Source organism: Heterodontus francisci, chromosome 15, assembly GCF_036365525.1.
Source record: "Heterodontus francisci isolate sHetFra1 chromosome 15, sHetFra1.hap1, whole genome shotgun sequence".
Lineage (NCBI taxonomy): Eukaryota > Metazoa > Chordata > Chondrichthyes > Heterodontiformes > Heterodontidae > Heterodontus > Heterodontus francisci.
The window spans coordinates 27131484-27147554 of NC_090385.1; the positions used below are offsets into that span (position 1 = coordinate 27131484).

The 16071-nt window shown below is 42.9% G+C and overlaps 1 protein-coding gene across 2 annotated transcripts in view; it reads left to right on the plus strand.

Annotated features, from left to right (window-relative positions):
- The window catches only part of LOC137377556 (transmembrane protein 164), a 136959-nt gene that overhangs the window by 26733 nt on the left and 94155 nt on the right, over positions 1-16071 (plus strand). For both annotated transcript variants that reach the window (XM_068047296.1, XM_068047295.1), the window contains exon 2: positions 12828-12877. In XM_068047296.1, coding sequence (XP_067903397.1) covers positions 12828-12877 — 50 coding nt within the window. The remainder of the gene's footprint in view (positions 1-12827; positions 12878-16071) is intronic.

Genomic DNA, 16071 nt, shown 5'->3' on the forward strand with positions numbered 1-16071 from the left:
GTGGAAGAAGAGTTTTTGAATATTTTTACGGCAGAGGTAGATATTTTCTTGATAAGCAAGTGGGTGAAAGGTCATTGGGGGTAGGCGGGAATGTGGTGTTGAGTTTACAATCAGATCAGCCGTGATCTTGTTAAATGGCGGAGCAGGCTCGAGGGGCTGAGTGGCCTACTCCTGCTCTTAATTCGTATGTTTGTAAATTATTGCACTTGTATCTTGTCCTAAATCTCAGCATTGTACTTGCTAGCTCCCCTACGGTGACTGGTGAATTGATTGTGCAATCTTAAACTTAAATATGTGAAACTAATGGTCCAATATAATCAGCACTGAAAGAATAAGAATAATTTTAGCATCTATTTATTTGGTGATTTGAAAACTTCCTCCTTTCTGATTAGAACCACACCCCAATAAGAGGCAATATCTACAGTTACTGATTGCCCTCTGGTATATCATGAACTGGTCATTCGTCATGTGAGCCAAGCCTGTGTTTTCCATTTTGGCCTGGTTGACGATGGAAGTGAGACAAGGCAAGTCTCCCCCACACCATTTCCCCCCCCCCCACCCCCACTAATTCCAGTTTTATAGGGTTAACCTTATTTGGATATCCTCAAGTTATCTGATCGAGAGCTCACCTGCTTAAGGCTGAGAAATTGGGTGCTGCAAGAGTTAACTGCCCGAAGCAGCTAAAGGGGTCAGGCCACATCCTCATCAGAAAAATTATTTTTAGGAAGCAATATTAAGGGTCTTTTGCCAGATATTTTACAAGGCATAGAGCACCCAGGTTTCAGAGCATTGGAAATGCAGTTGGCCCAAATAAGGAAGCTGAGAATGGGCATTGTGAGAGTGGGGCACAGCTGGTATCCTAGGAAAGCACATGGGTGTCACCAGCTATGGCCGCAGAGGGTAGCAGAATCCAACCAAACACCTATTCTTTCTGGTGCAGGAATGCTGGACCGCCTTTAAAGAAGGTATTGCGGCACCTTCCCAGAAAATGAGCATTTACTTGCACACTGTCGTGCTGCTGGAAGGAGACGCATTGAGCGTACGAACGTACAAATTAGGAGCAGGAGTAAGCCCCTCGAGCCTGCTCCACTTGCTGATCTGATTGTGGCCTCAACTCTACTTTCCTGTCTACTTCATAACTTTTGATTCCCTTGTCAATCAAGAATTTATCTAACTCAGCTTTAAAAATATTCAATTGAACAAATGGTATTCTTTCTGATGTAGGTAATGGAATTGATCAGTATACAGGAATAGTTTTTCGACTTCAAAGAGAATGTCACGGATAGATGAATTCCATTGTAGTCTCTGGACATTTGCACAGGGACTGTTGGGGAACAATAGGTGGGTAAAGTGAATGTTTGTGTATCTCCACAGAAAAAGTGCATAAATCAGAAATTGCAAACATAATGGCCCCACTGTTTGGGGGGGGGGGGGGCGAGGGGGTTGTGGTGGGTGAGTGGGTATGGAGCAGCTGAAATCAGCTGGATTGATTGGGGGAGAAGCTGCAGTTGGGGGATATGAGGGAGTGAGATGTTGCAATTGGGTGTTTGGGGGGGTGGGTGGGTGGGGTTGGTGGGTGGAGGGCAAAAAGGCATAAATCTGGTGAGGGTGAGGAGGCTGACAGTTGCGGCTAGGGGAAGCTGAAGGCGTCTTTGTGGGGCCAGGGGAGAACTCTTCCTGCTCCTGCCCACAAAGAATGCTGATAAAGGTATTTACTTTGTGGAGCCAGTGGCTCCAACTTCCCTTTCACTGCGAAACCCATGCAGTAGCAGTAAACTTTAAATTGAGTTCCCAGTTGCACTGTGGGCATCCTTTTTTAAAAAAATTATTCACAGGATGTGGGCATCACTGGCCAGACCAGCATTTATTGCCCATCCCAAATTGCTCTTGAGAAGGTGGTGGTGAGCTGCCTTCTTGAACTGGGGTAGGTACACCCACAGTGCTTTTAGGAAGGGAGTTCCAGGATTTTGACCCAGCAACAGTGAAGGAACAGCGATTATAGTTCCAAGTCAGGATGGTGTGTGATTTGGAGGGGAACCTGCAGGTAGTGGGGTTCCTATGCATCTGCTGCCCGTGTCCTTCTAGGTAGAGGTTGTGGGTTTGGAGGTGTTGTCTACGGAGTCTTGGTGCGTTGCTGCAATGCATCTTGTAAATGGTACACATTGCTGCCACTGTATGTCGATGATGGAGGGAGTGAATGTTTGTAGATGGGGTGCCAATCAAGCGGGCTGCTTTGTCCTGGATGGTGTCGAGCTTCTTGAGTGTTGTTGGAGCTGCACCCATCCAGGCAAGTGGAGAGTATTCCATCACACTCCTGACTTCTGCCTTGTAGATGGTGGACATGCTTTGGGGAATCAGGAGATGAGTTACTTGCCACAGGATTCCTAGCCTCTGACCTGCTCTTGTAGCCACAGTATGTATATGGCTACTCAAGTTCAATTTCTGGTCAGTGGTAGCCCCTAGGATGTTGATAATGGGGGGGGGGGAGTTCCATGATTGTAATACCATTGAGTGTCGTGGGGCAACGGTTAGACTCTCTTGTTGGAGATAGTCATTGTCTGACACAAGTGTGGCATGAATGTTACTTGCCACTTATCAGCCCAAACTTGGATATTGTGCAGGTCTTGCTGCATTTCTACACTGGCTGCTTCAGTATCTGAGGAGATCCAAATGGTGCTGAACATTGCGCAATCATTAGAAAATATACCCACTTCTGACCTTAGCATTGAAGGAAGGTCATTGATGAAACAGCTGAAGATGGCTGGGCCTCGGACACTACCCTGACGAACTCCTGCAGTGATGTCCTGGAGCTCAGATGATTGACTTCCAACAACCACAACCATCTTCCTCTGCATTAGGTATGACACCAACCAGCTGTGTTTTCCCAGATTCCTATTGACTCCAGTTTTACTAGGGCTCCTGGAAGCCATACTTTGTCAAATGCTGCCTTGATGTCGAGGGCAGTCACTCTCTCCTCACCTCCTGGAGTGCCATCTTTGAACCAAGGCTGTAATAAGCTCAAGAGCTGAGTGACCCTGGCAGAACCAAACTGGGCATCAGTGAGCAGGTTACTGTTAAGCGAGTGCTGCTTGACAGCACTGTCGACGACACCTTCCATAACTTTACTGATGATTGAGAGTCGACTGATGCGGCGGTAATTGAACGGGTTGGGCTTGTCCTGTACACAAAAAGCAGGACATACCTGGGCAATTTTCCAAATTGCCGTGTAGTTGCCAGTGTTGTAGCTATAGTGGAACAGCTTGGCTAGGGCCGCGGCTAGCTCTGGAGCACAGGTATTCAGTACTATTGCCGGAATGTTGTCAAGGCCCATAGCCTTTGCAGTATCCAGTGCCTTCAGTCGTTTCTTGATATCACCGAGTGAATCGAATTGGCTGAAGGCTGGCATCTGTGATGCTGGGGACTTCAGGAGGAGGCTGAGATGGATCATCAATTCGGCACTTCTGGCTGAAGATGGATGCAAATGCTTCAGCCTTGTCTTTTGCACTGATGTGCTGGGCTCCCCCATCATTTGAGGATGGGGATATTTGTGGTGTCACCTCCTCCAGTTAGTTGTTTAATTGTCCACCACCATTCATGATTAGATGTGGCAGGACTGGAGAGCTTAGGTCTGATCCATTGGATATGGGATTGCTTAGTTCTGTCTATCGGATGCTGCTTACGCATTTCGGCATGCAAGTATATAATTGAATACAATTAACTAATTAACACCAACACCTGTTCATTTTGAACTACCAGGTATTTATCATCCATTTAAAAAGTAGTCCTGGGTTGTAGCTTCACCAGGCTGATACCTCATTTTGAAGTATGCCTGGTGCTGCTCCTGGCATGCCCTCCTGCACTCTTCATTGAACCAGGGTTGATTCCCCCGACTTGATGGTAATAGTAGAGTGGGGGATATGCTGGGACATGAGGTTACAGATTGTGGTTGAGTACAGTTCTGCTGCTGATGGCCCACAGCACCTCATGGATTCCCAGTTTTGCATTGCTAGATCTGTTCAAAATCTATTCCATTTAGCACAGTGGTAATGCCACCCAGCACAATGGAGGGTATCCTCAATGTGAAGGCGGGACTTTGTTTCCAGAAGGACTGTGCGGTGATCACTCTTAAAAATACTGTCATGGACAGATGCATCTGCGCCAGGCAGATTGGTGAGAACAAGGTCAATTATGTTTTTCCCCCTTGCTGATTCCCTTACCACCTGACAGAGCCTGTCTAGCAGCTATGTCCTTTAGGGTTCGGTCAGTAGTGGTGCTACTGAGCCACTCTTGGTGATGGACATTGAGGTTTCCCACCCAGAGTACATTCTGTGCCCTTGCCACCCTCAGTGCTTCCTCCAAGTGCTGTTCAACATGGAGGAGCACTAAATCATCTGCCGAGGGAGGACGGTAGGTGGTAATCAGTAGGAGGTTTCCTTGCCCATGTTTGACCTGATGCCATGAGACTTCACGGCGTCTGGAGTCAATGTTGAGGACTCCCAGGGCAACTTCCTCCCGGCTCTGTAACACTGTCCTGCGAGTGGGACAGGACATACCCAGGGATGATGATGGCAGTGTCTGGGACATTGTCTGTAAGGTATGATCCCTGAGTATGACTGTCAGGCTGTTGTTTGACTGGTCTGTGGGACAGCTCTCCCAACTTTGGCACAAGCCCCCAGATGTTAGTAAGAAGGACTTTACAAGGTTGACAGGGCTGGGTTCGCCGTTGTCGTTTCCGGTGCCGAGGTCAATGCTGGGTGGTTCATCTGGTTTCATTCCTTATGGACTTCGTAGAGGTTAGAAAAAATTGAGTGGCTTGCAAGGCCATTTCAGAGAGCAGTTAAGAGTCAACCACATTGCTGTGGGTATGGAGTGTCATGTCGGCCAGACCAGGTAAGGACAGCAGATTTCCTTCCCTAACGGACATTAATGAACCAAATGTGTTTTTAGAACATTCGACAATGGTTTCATGGTCACCATTAGACTAGCTTTCTCAATTTCAGATTTATTAATTGAATTCAAATTCCACCTTCTGCTATGGTGGGATTGAAACCTGGGTCTCTGGGTTACTAGTCCAGTGACAATACCACTACACCACGGCCTCCCCGAGTTAAATACGGTAATTAAGTGTTCCGCCTCTCCAGTCAGACATCCCAATACCTGCTGTGTTTAAAAAAAAAAGGCAGGTATTGTGGCAAGTTGGGGCTAAGTTCCCCATATTTAACCCTTTAATCATTGTTTCCCCCACCTGCAGACCCCCCTTCCATTTATTGTTGGGGTCAATGAGTCAGACTGTAATAGTAGCTTCATAATGGCTGTATCCAGTGACATTCCTTTTGGCCCATCAATTCTATAATTCTAATGAAGTTGAAAATCCATTCAATAAATTTGTAATGTAGACTATTTCACCGAGAATTCATTTCTGAGCTGTGAACAGATCAATGCATCAGTTTATCCTTTTCAAGTGATTTGCTGACCAATTGCAAGTACTTCAATTTGTAGGCAAAGAATGTTCTGGTTGAATGTCTAAGAACATTAGCACACAAGTTTGAGTTGTTAGCAGGATTGTCACCATCTGAATTTGAAGTGAATGGTTGTTGCTCCTTTGCCAGCGTGCTGAGCACGTGTTTGTTCTTGATGACGTGAATTCCAGCCCCACCATTAACTGCCGCCTTTGGTGCCAGGAGCTTGATGTTCGAACACCGGATAAGACTAAGCTTTAAATCCAATCGTGTGATGTATCCAACACTTCCATAAATCATTTTAGTTCATTTCTTAAACCTAATTAGCAAAATATGAGCCAGCAGGGCAGTGTATCTGATATCATATGTCATTACTTCTTGCAAATGAGAAAAATATTATTGTGAAGACCTCTTTTTGGCTGTTCTCCCCACCCTGCATCATGCACTGGACAGGCACAGCATGCCCAAAGTACCTGTCAAAGTCACAATCTGCCCAGTTTTACTGTGCCAAGCCATTGGGTCACAGGCAAGATTAGATGAAGGTCTATAGCAGGAGAGCCCGAAGCTTGAAGCTAAATGTTGCTCTGGTACTGTGAGGATTGAGATTGTCTTTCTGATCTTTTGCTATGTGAGAAATTGTGTATGAAAGCCTGAATCTTTGCACTGCAGAGCAAAGCATATCATTAATGGGCAACATCTATCCATGATGGTATTGGTGGGCCTATGATGCCATCATTACCAATACTGTCAGTTTTGTTGCGCACCAAACTTCTTGTCCGTGAGTAATTTAAGCTGGGACTCTGAGATGCCTCTTGCAGCAAAAGGAATTGCAATATTTAAGTAATTCAGTAGTCAAGATTAATACAAAATTTGCTGCATGATTGGTGGAGACTAGAGCACTTCAGTGCCTTGGACCTGAATGAACTGTAGGTCTTGTTTAAGAGAACCAAAAATCCCTTCTTCACTGGTTTATTGTTGGGTATTATGCCATGAGTAGTACAATATGTAATTAAGTTAATTTATATTATATTCTATTATGGTATCAATTGTATTTGAGTCTAGGCTATTATAAAATGCAAGATGTTTTAAATCTTATCGGGAACTTAAGACAATATGGACCAGTTTTTTAGATTTCAGCTTACACCATGACCCTGAACCATACCTCAATATTGTGGTGAGAGTGTATTCTTTGTGCAACAGAAGCAAACACTTTTCAAAATATTAAATGAAGCTTTACACATACAATTTCTCCTTTTTCTATTTTTGCCATTTTGCCTTTTTAATCGTATTAATTCTGAACCTGTGACCAATATTAGTCTGTAATTACTTAATAGCTTTTCCAACCAACTGAGGAAGAGTATGTTAATCTCCCAGATCAATCTTTTGAGTGCAACTCGGACTGTTGGATGATGTAATTTTATTTTGGTGCTGTTTGCTTGTTTGGCCTGTTGGCAAGTTGTCTTTGAAACATTGTACGTGACTGCTGCCGCCTTTTTTTTTAGGCAAAATGGGTCTGATTTCCGTGCAGAATCTTTGGCTGCCATCTTGAAAATCCCAGTGAGGAGGCAGGATGATGGTTGGAAATCATGTGCACCAACAACTCCCGCATCCACATTTTAATTTTGTTCTGCCAAAACTTAGGTTTCCAGCTTCTAATTTTAGTACTAAAGCATTAATTTGTATTGCAATAGTTAATCAGTGCTGGAACTTGCTAATCTTTTTCCTTCCAGGGCTGACCTTTTTGAATTAAGTTTATAGTTACAACCAACCAAAACATTTAGTCTCGTACTACAATAAACGTAAAATTTATTTTTAGTATTTAGAGCGTTCACTGAGGCAATTCTGGTGAACTAATGGAGTAAAAACGAGACCTGTGCCTCACAGCTGAACAAATTATGTTAAACACAATCATTGACAATTATTTATTTTGTTTTATAACGTCCACACCACCCCAACCCCGCTCCCCACAAACACCCCTTCACCACTGATATATTTTAAATTCCCCTCTCATTCAGTGTGGAGCTGTGTGAGATAGTTAAAGGCCATTAAATAGAAGGAAAACTGAAGCCATTGACTTCAGCCCCTACAAAAAAAACTCCAAACCCTTGCAATCAGCCCCACCCCTCTCTAACCATTGTCTCTGGCTGACCCAGATTGTTCACAACCTCAGCTTTCTATTTGACCCCAGTTAAGGCCCCGGAATGATCGTGATACACAGGGACCTGTTTTATTTTAGAAAACCACAGACTTCAAGGAGGTTTGATTGTGGCCATTATAATAATGACAGGATTAGACTTCATCCAAGTGGAAAGGCTAATCAAGTTGAATAGGTTAGGGAAGACGCGAAGGTATAAGGTGAAGTTAGAAAAGCAACAGACCTAGGTTACATGCTAGGAGTTATTTATTGCAAGTTGTCCGTGTCTGGAATAGATTGACAGCATGTGCAGTGACTGATTCGATGCAAGCATTAAAAAAGGAAGCTACCAAGTTTCCGGGAGTGGCTGATCTATCTATGTATAGATTGCAAGTGGATCGTTGGGATTATCCCCAATCACATTGATCTCCAGGAGTTTTCCTGATTGGCTTCAGGGGTCAGAGAGGAACTTCGAGTCATTTTCTTATATTTATTTGTCTCTCCCATTAGATTGCATGGCTCTGAGTGTGTTTGTGCGGGGGTGGTGTGCTGCTAGGAAGGAATGTGATGTTGTGGAGAATGTTACATTATGGAATGGTCTTGTTGAATCCTCTGTGTCTGTACCATCTTCCCTTTTGAGACCTTCCTTCCTTGTGCTCCTCCTAATCTCACCCTCTCTGGCACGGTGCCATTTTTTTCACCTAAAGCATCACTGGATGCTTTTCTTACTAAAGATGCTATATCAAAACTTCTTATTTTTCTTTATAGTTGCAGTTTGAATATATGAGCTTTAAATAGAAAATCTGAAGTCGAATCTTTAGAAATGTGGAGGGGGAGGTGGAGACAGGTAGATTTCTTCAAGGACGTGATCCCCTTTCGGCGTATGGCTGATTTGTTTTTCAACTGTTGGAGCTTATTCTTACACGTGAGGACTGTGCCAAAATCTCTGTGTAAGACCTTTGCCTTACCTATCATTACTGATCTTCAGGAAAGTCAATATTTGGATGTTGTGGTTTTACAGGACATTTATAAGTTTAGCTCAGTTTACTGTATATTAAGATCATCTTGTAAAGTTTAAAAAAAAAATGATTCTAATCCTACTGTGTCAGTGCAGCATCGACTGGGTTACTTTCAATTACATTCAATGTATGCAGTGCCTGGGCAAACATGCAGCCAGCATGGCTGGATTTTCAATTGCTGGTGTGGTCCGGAAGTGTGGGGAGGACGCGATTTGAAAAATCTTATTGCCAGAGGGCGGCAGTAACTGGATCCCTCCACTTCCAGAGCATGACGCAATTTTCAAAGGGTGGGGGAAATGGGGGACCCGCCATCTTTAACGGCCCACTAAGCTCCTCGAGGAGCTTGTTAATGGGCTGAGGAGGGCGAGAGGTCAAGTTTTAAAGTTGAGATTGCCGAACCCGAACAGTCTGGGGAACGTTGGTGCAGTTGTCAGGGTCAAAGCGGGCAGAAGGCAAAAGTGTTTTTGATGTTGAAAACATTTTGGGAGCTGGGGAATCTTTTGCCAGATTGTGTGTCTTGCCTTCCATTTGGCTACTTTTGTGCTCGTTGAGGCTGCTGGCCCTCTGAGGAGGTGCCTGCTCTCTTCCGCAAGGCAGTGGTAGGACCATCATGGCTCTGCCTGCCTTTGCTGCTCGCGCTCCGCAGGCAGCTCCCACCCCCTGCTTATGCTCGTGTCGAACTTGCCTCCGACCCAATTAAGACATTTACATTTCAAGATAGCATTGTAGTTATGGCATGGGGTCAGGAATCCTGACATTATCCCGGTGTCGGGTTCCCGACCCTGATTTGAAAATCAAATCCATGTTTCTGGATGTTTTACAAGCCGGAATAAGATAAGCTACCAGTTAATCTGATTCTTGGCGATAATTTGAAGGAGGAATGTTTGCTGGACACGGAGGATAGCTCCCTACTCTTCCTTGAAATAGTGTCTTGGGACCGTCAATGTTCTGTTGACCTACTGGAACATGTTGATGGCACCTTCAATAAGTAGCAGTCTGTCAGTACGGCACAGAACCTTCAGGCTAGTTTGATTTCAAACCCTGTTCGGAGTGCCATTAACTGAAGTTAATGCAAAACTCTTTGCAGCAAGAAAGCTTTCCCTTTGAACTTAGTGACATGCAGACCCCTCCCCCCCCCCCCCCACACCTGCCAAGAATGAGGCATATTTATTTCATCATATGAACATTAATCTTAAACTGTTGCTGGAGTGAAGAAATGACTTGTTAAAGAGATTACCAGACCTTTGACTGGAGGACATTTGCATACTAAGTGACAGTGCTTGTGGAGATAAAGCACGACTCCCTGATCCAATTAACCCAAAGGGATTTTGATCACCAGACATTGAAGGTGTAAGGAAGCACATTCCAGGGATTGCTAAGAGATACAATCCACAAAGACGGGAATGGTTAATCCAGCTGGTCACATGACTATCCGGCTAGTCCAGGCTTTGAATGAGACACAGGACAGTTTGAATTGAGACAGCAGTTTGCAACTGAAGCTGGAACAATAAAGCCTCTCTTCTAGCTGTCTCTGCGCTCTCTCTCGCGTACGCTCTATCTCGCTTGCGCGCGCTCTCCAAGCCTCCGGACCCGTGGAAGACACGTAAACATCGAGAGAAAAGACTCCAACATCGAAACAAGTTGAAGCGTGCACTGGGCCCCAACGAATAGCAGGACTTACTGGCAACCAAAGACTCCACATTGAACTTAAAGGACTGTAATTATAACCCAGCTATTGCCTCAAACTTTCCCCTTTATTCTTTCCTACTTTCCTGTTTCTATCTGCATGTGCGTTTATCGCGTATGCATGCTAATGTGGTCGCGTTGCATATTCGTAGTTGTTAGAGTTTAAGATTAATAAACTTTCACCTTTCTTGTTTAAATCTAAGGAAACCTGTCTGATTTCTTTGCCTTACAATTGGAATAGTGAACAAGGATTCACTGAAGGGGAGCTAAAAACAGTCAGGCAAATCCTGCAAACCCCCCCCCCACCCTACCAAGACTGGGCACCCATTATTTCGCCACATGAACATGAAAACTTAAATTACAAGCCCTTGATTGGAAAGACATTTTTGTGTAGTTAGTAGCAGTGTTAGAACAAAAGGGACCCAATCGTTATTTCCCGAATACACAGAAGAAGTGGTCAAACCAGTTTAGTCACATGACTAGCTGGTTGGAGTTTTTTTTAAATTTGAACTTCCAACAAAGGATTTGAACTGAGACAAAGCCGTGTGCTCATGGAGTAAAGGTCTCTCCTTGAACTGAAGCAAGAATTACAGCCCCTCCTGTCTGCCTGCTTCCATCTCCTTCCCATGGAACGGAATCTTGTGATCACATGTGAAACTCAAAGAGAAAGGTTTCCTATGTGAACAAGGTTTTAAGAAGACTACTGGGCCCCAACGAAAAGAAAGACTACTTACAAGAGGACTACAGTGAGCTCGAAGCACAGTAACAAGATATTGCCTCAAATTTCTCTCGACTATATTTCCTCTTCTCTTTTTTTTGTCCCTATCTGCATGTGATATCGCGTGTGCATGCTAGGGTGGGTGTATTGTATATCTGCAGGCGTGAACCATATTAGAGTTTAAGTTTTAATAACATTTCATCATCTTTAAACCTGAGAGCCTGTGTGAATTGGTTTCTTTGTTTTATAGTTGGAAAACTGTGAACAAGGATTCACAAAAAGGGAGCTCAAAACAGTGTGTTTAAAATTAAATCCTGTTACAATAAGACAGGTGAAGATAGTAACAGACCCCTAGACAGATTTCTCAACCAGTCGTAACAACTTTTCTGAATTTCTAAAATTAAACCCTGTTACGGTTAAACCTGGCAAAGGCTGAGAGGGAATCCCTCGACCCCTTCTCACCTTGTCATAACATTAGGATCTGAATGTTTGTAGTTCTATCTCAATTGGGGATATGGGAAGTGATGCTCCTACATATCCTCATTAGCGAATGTAAAATAAATAGAAGAATCTTATGCCAGTCATTAAAATGTGCTTCAGGAATGCAGAAAGTAAGTCTGTTTTGATTTTTATACAATGTTGATATTTTACATCAAATCTCTGTCCTGTGTAACGTGCCTCTCCGCCTCTCTGAGAGCTGGTAATTATAGCCAACAGCAGTAAATGGAATAAAAACAGCAAATGCTGGGAATACTCAGCAGGTCTGGCAGCATCTGTGGAGAGAGAAGCAGAGTTTAATGATGAGTTGTTGAAAGGTCAGAGACCTGAAACGTTAACTCTGCTTCTTCACAGATGCTGCCAGACCTGCTGAGTATTCCCAGCATTTTCTGTTTTTTATTTCCGATTTCCAACATTTTGCTTTTATTATCGCAATAAATGGAAGCTGGATAAAAGTTTGGCCCAGAGCATGAGTCTATAGCTCTTCTCTGCTGAGTAGCCTGAGCTACTGAGTTTTGGTCTTGTTTCTGTTGCTACACTGTTGTTAAGCAGTTATATCACTGACCACTTGACATTTCTTCAGCTGCCTACATTTTTAATAGATACATTCCATAAAACTGTGCACACTGCAGTCTGTATGAGTAGTGCATGTCTCACAACTGCAATCAAGTATATAGGCAGTGAAAAGTAGTGTGTGAAAGACATTTAAAAATGTTCTCTTTTGGAAGTATTTTATAGAACTTCCAACTTTTCTTCAATAGTTATTCTCTACATTGGCTTGCTCCTAGGCCACCACTTAAGCCAATAATCAGCCCAGACAGGTGAGGGCCTTACTGTAATGTGAAAGCCACCCCATCAATGCCACAATACTATTTGATCAACAATACAAGGGGAAGCCCAAGCTGAGCAAACCCACCAGAGAAAGCTGGCCTGCGGGTAGGAGAGCAAGGGTGGCAGTGGAGTGGGCAGAGGAGGATGAGGTAAACTTTATTAATTTTTGAGAGGGTCCCACCCCAATTCACGTTCCTTCCTGCTGGACTTAACATTCCTACCGGCTTTGAGCGGAAGACAGATGTTAAATACTAAATACCAAAATGAGGTTCGCCAGTTAAAATTAGCTGGGCCATGCTCTTCCAGGTGCACAACCTGCGTTGGCCTTCCTTCACACAGCTCCTGCCAACTCTCCAGAGTCTATTTCAGTAAGGCTTCTGTGCATGTGTGTTCAAAAATCTACTATTGTAAAAATATACAGTAAGTTTTTTTATTAAAGAAGAATTAAAAGAACTTTAATTAATTTTTGCTTTTAATTACAGATCTTTCTCCTTGCATGTCCTCCCTGCAGAATTGCCCTGATTGTTTTCAGGTAAGAATTGCCTCGATATACATATCCATTTCTACCTTTTTGTAGTCATGTCTAAATTTGTAGATCTGAACCGAGGTACGAGTGCCAATAGTCAACAAACATTGAACAATTACTAAGAGGATTTAAAAGTCCTACAAAGCAAGAGTTACCTCTTACTTTAGAGACTTTATTGTATAATTTCTAGTTATAGCTCGTATTAATTAGTCTCCAGACTCTCTGCAGCTTCTGCGACCTCTCTGCTTGGCTATATTTCACTCTTCCAGGATGCCAGACTGAGCATTGTAGAATCTGAATTGAAAAATTTCCTGTACTTCAGTGTCACATCAACTATTTTATACTCTGGAACAACAATTAATTCAGTTCGTTGTCTTCATTACAAATAGTTATGCTCAGTATGACTTTTTTTTAATGAGTACATTTTGCACTTTAATTCCTCATCAGGATGTGTAGTTCTGAAAAAATATCTGATTTAAGCCATTTTCTTCCCCCCCCCCCCTCCTACCTCCTCTCTCTGCCTTGTCTCTTTCTTCAGTAAAGTCTCAGATATGGTTCTGTAGATAATTGGTACTATTTAAAACATTGCCCCCTGCGCAAAATAAGTGAAAGATTTATAACATGAGCTGCTGCTGATTTTTAAACATCATATCAGTGTTGCTAAGTCCGGGTAGTCATGCTCACAAGAAGTGCAGCGATTATAAATACAGAACAAATTCAAGATTTATAAAAATTGGAACAATTTTAAATGACAGATGCATGTGCTGTCAACAAAATGGAGGACACGACACATGATCGTCAGCATCTCTTGCACTCAACATCTGTTCCTATTGAGACTAAAACTAATTTAAGCCCCGTCTGCATGGAAATGTGACATAATCACACTGGGATGTAAGCTATAGTCACACAGTGAGACAAGACCTTTATCAGACTTCTCATCTCCGAATAACCTCTATTGCAATGGATTGTGAATGACCCTCATCCTCTCCGAATGGGGCCATCGTCAACATCATTATACAGCCCAGCTAGGACTAAAATCTGAAGCCACGTGGGAGAAACCAACCCTTGGAAAATTCACCTTAAAAGGAAATTGTTTTGAGCAACAAAGGGGGAGTCTTTTCCGGACTGATCTAGAGACCGCATCAGTCTGGTCTGTTCTCAGCCACACTGTTCAACAAAAAAAGCCATTTTGAATTCCAGCAAGGCTGGGAGAGATAGCAAGAGAGAGACTGAGAGGAAAAGGGACTGGCTCCAGCCAACACAGTTGAACCCTGCTGAGATAACTTGGAAGTTAGCTACAGCAGAGCCAAGAAAGTGCCTTGTAAAAACAACTCTTCTACCAGTGAGAATTGATCTAAGACACCAGCACTGTTTTCAACCCAAAGTGAACTGCCGGGAGGCCTGCAACAGCCCAACGATTACCAGACAACCAGCAAACAGGCCTGCAACTTTAAAATTTACCTTCCGCGGGATCCCACAGGTTATTCCTGAAACAATAGACTTTTACAACCTAAAATTTGAACAACTCTTACCTGTACTTTTTCCATCTATCTTTTCTTGAGAGTGCATGTGAGAACGAATGCATGTGTGAGTGAGTGGTGTTGCAAACATTTTTGGGGAATGAGTACTGTTTAATAAATATTTAATCTGCTTTAAACCTAAAGAAAATCTGTCAGTGTCTATTTGGTAATTAAAATTCGAGAGGTAAAAGCACTTTTTAAAAAAATAATTACTGCTTCTGTAGTTTAGATCTTGGGAGACCGATTGGGTGGTTTGGCATGGTTGTGTGAGTTTCCCTGTTTACCTTGCTATCTGACTATGTAAACCTGACGGCAGAATTGTAGGCCTGTTTTTTTTTTTTGTTTGAAATTTCTGCTGTCCCCAGTGTTGTGGAATGGTTTGTTCACCTCGGCAAATGGACCACGTACACAGCAGATGCTTGGAACTGGCTTCAGCGATGGCACACAATGAGATAAATGTAATTGAGAATTCTCGTCTCTGCACAAACAGATTGTTCTTTTACTGCGCGCTTGAATAATAAATTGCTCTGCTGAGAAATGAAATGCATTCCAATTTTGTGCACACATTGTTCGCAACAAGCACATTCAGCCCAGCTATTCCTTAATTTGCAGGCTAGGTCAAATTGATAGTGTTATTTGTTGCTGTTTAAAGCTCTTTTTTTTTCTGCAAAATCCAAATGTGACTTCTTAACGAAGCATTTCTAGACTCCCTGAAGCCAACGTGGAAAACGAATGTTTTTGTTCATTAACTGAATATAACGAAAGCAACTAGTTAAAGCCAAGGAGCAGAATGAATTTTCTTTGACTAAGAAATTATAAAAGTGGAATGCTTAAGATTGACTAATGTAATTTCTGATCTAGCTCAGAGCATCTTGGTCCCTGCCACTGGCGCAAGCACCACGATTAATTGGATAAGTTGGGAGATGAATGTACTGCAATTAAATAGACAGAAACCTTCTTGCTACTTTTAAGTCAATGGGTTGGATTTTACATCAGATGAACGGGAGCTGGTCACCTATGTAAAAGTCAGTGACGAAGCCACTTCCGCCTGGCCTGGGGATCCGTCCCACATTTGACGGGTCCCCGGGCTTTAATCGCTCTGAGGCGGGACATCCACCCCGCTTGAGGGAGGCAGTCCCACCTCATTGACCTGCTGGCTAGTCATCAGCCAGTCTCTTTCTCTTTTTCTTTCTCTCTTTTTTCTCTTTTTTCTCTTTTTTTCTCCTTTTTCTCTCTTTTCTCTCTTTTTTCTCTTTTTTTCATCTTTTTTTCTCTTTTTTTCTCTTTTTTTCTCTTTTTTTCTCTTCTCTCTTTTTTCTCTTTTTTCTCTTTTTTCTCTTTTTCTCTCTTTTTTCTCTTTTTTTCTCTTTTTTTCTCTTTTTTTCTCTTCTCTTTTTTCTCTCCTCTCTCTTTTTTCTCTTTTTTCTCTTTTTCTCTCCTCTCTCTTTTTTTCTCTTTTTTCTCTTTTTTCTCCTCCTCTCTCTTTTTCTCTCCTCTCTCTTTTTCTCTCCTCTCTCTTTTTCTCTCCTCTCTCTTTTTCTCTCCTCTCTCTCTCTCTCTTTTTCTCTCCTCTCTCTCTCTCTCTTTTTCTCTCCTCTCTCTCTCTCTCTCTCTCTCTTTCTCTCCTCTCTCTCTCTCTCTCTCTTTCTCTCCTCTCTCTCTCTCTCTCTTTTTCTCTCA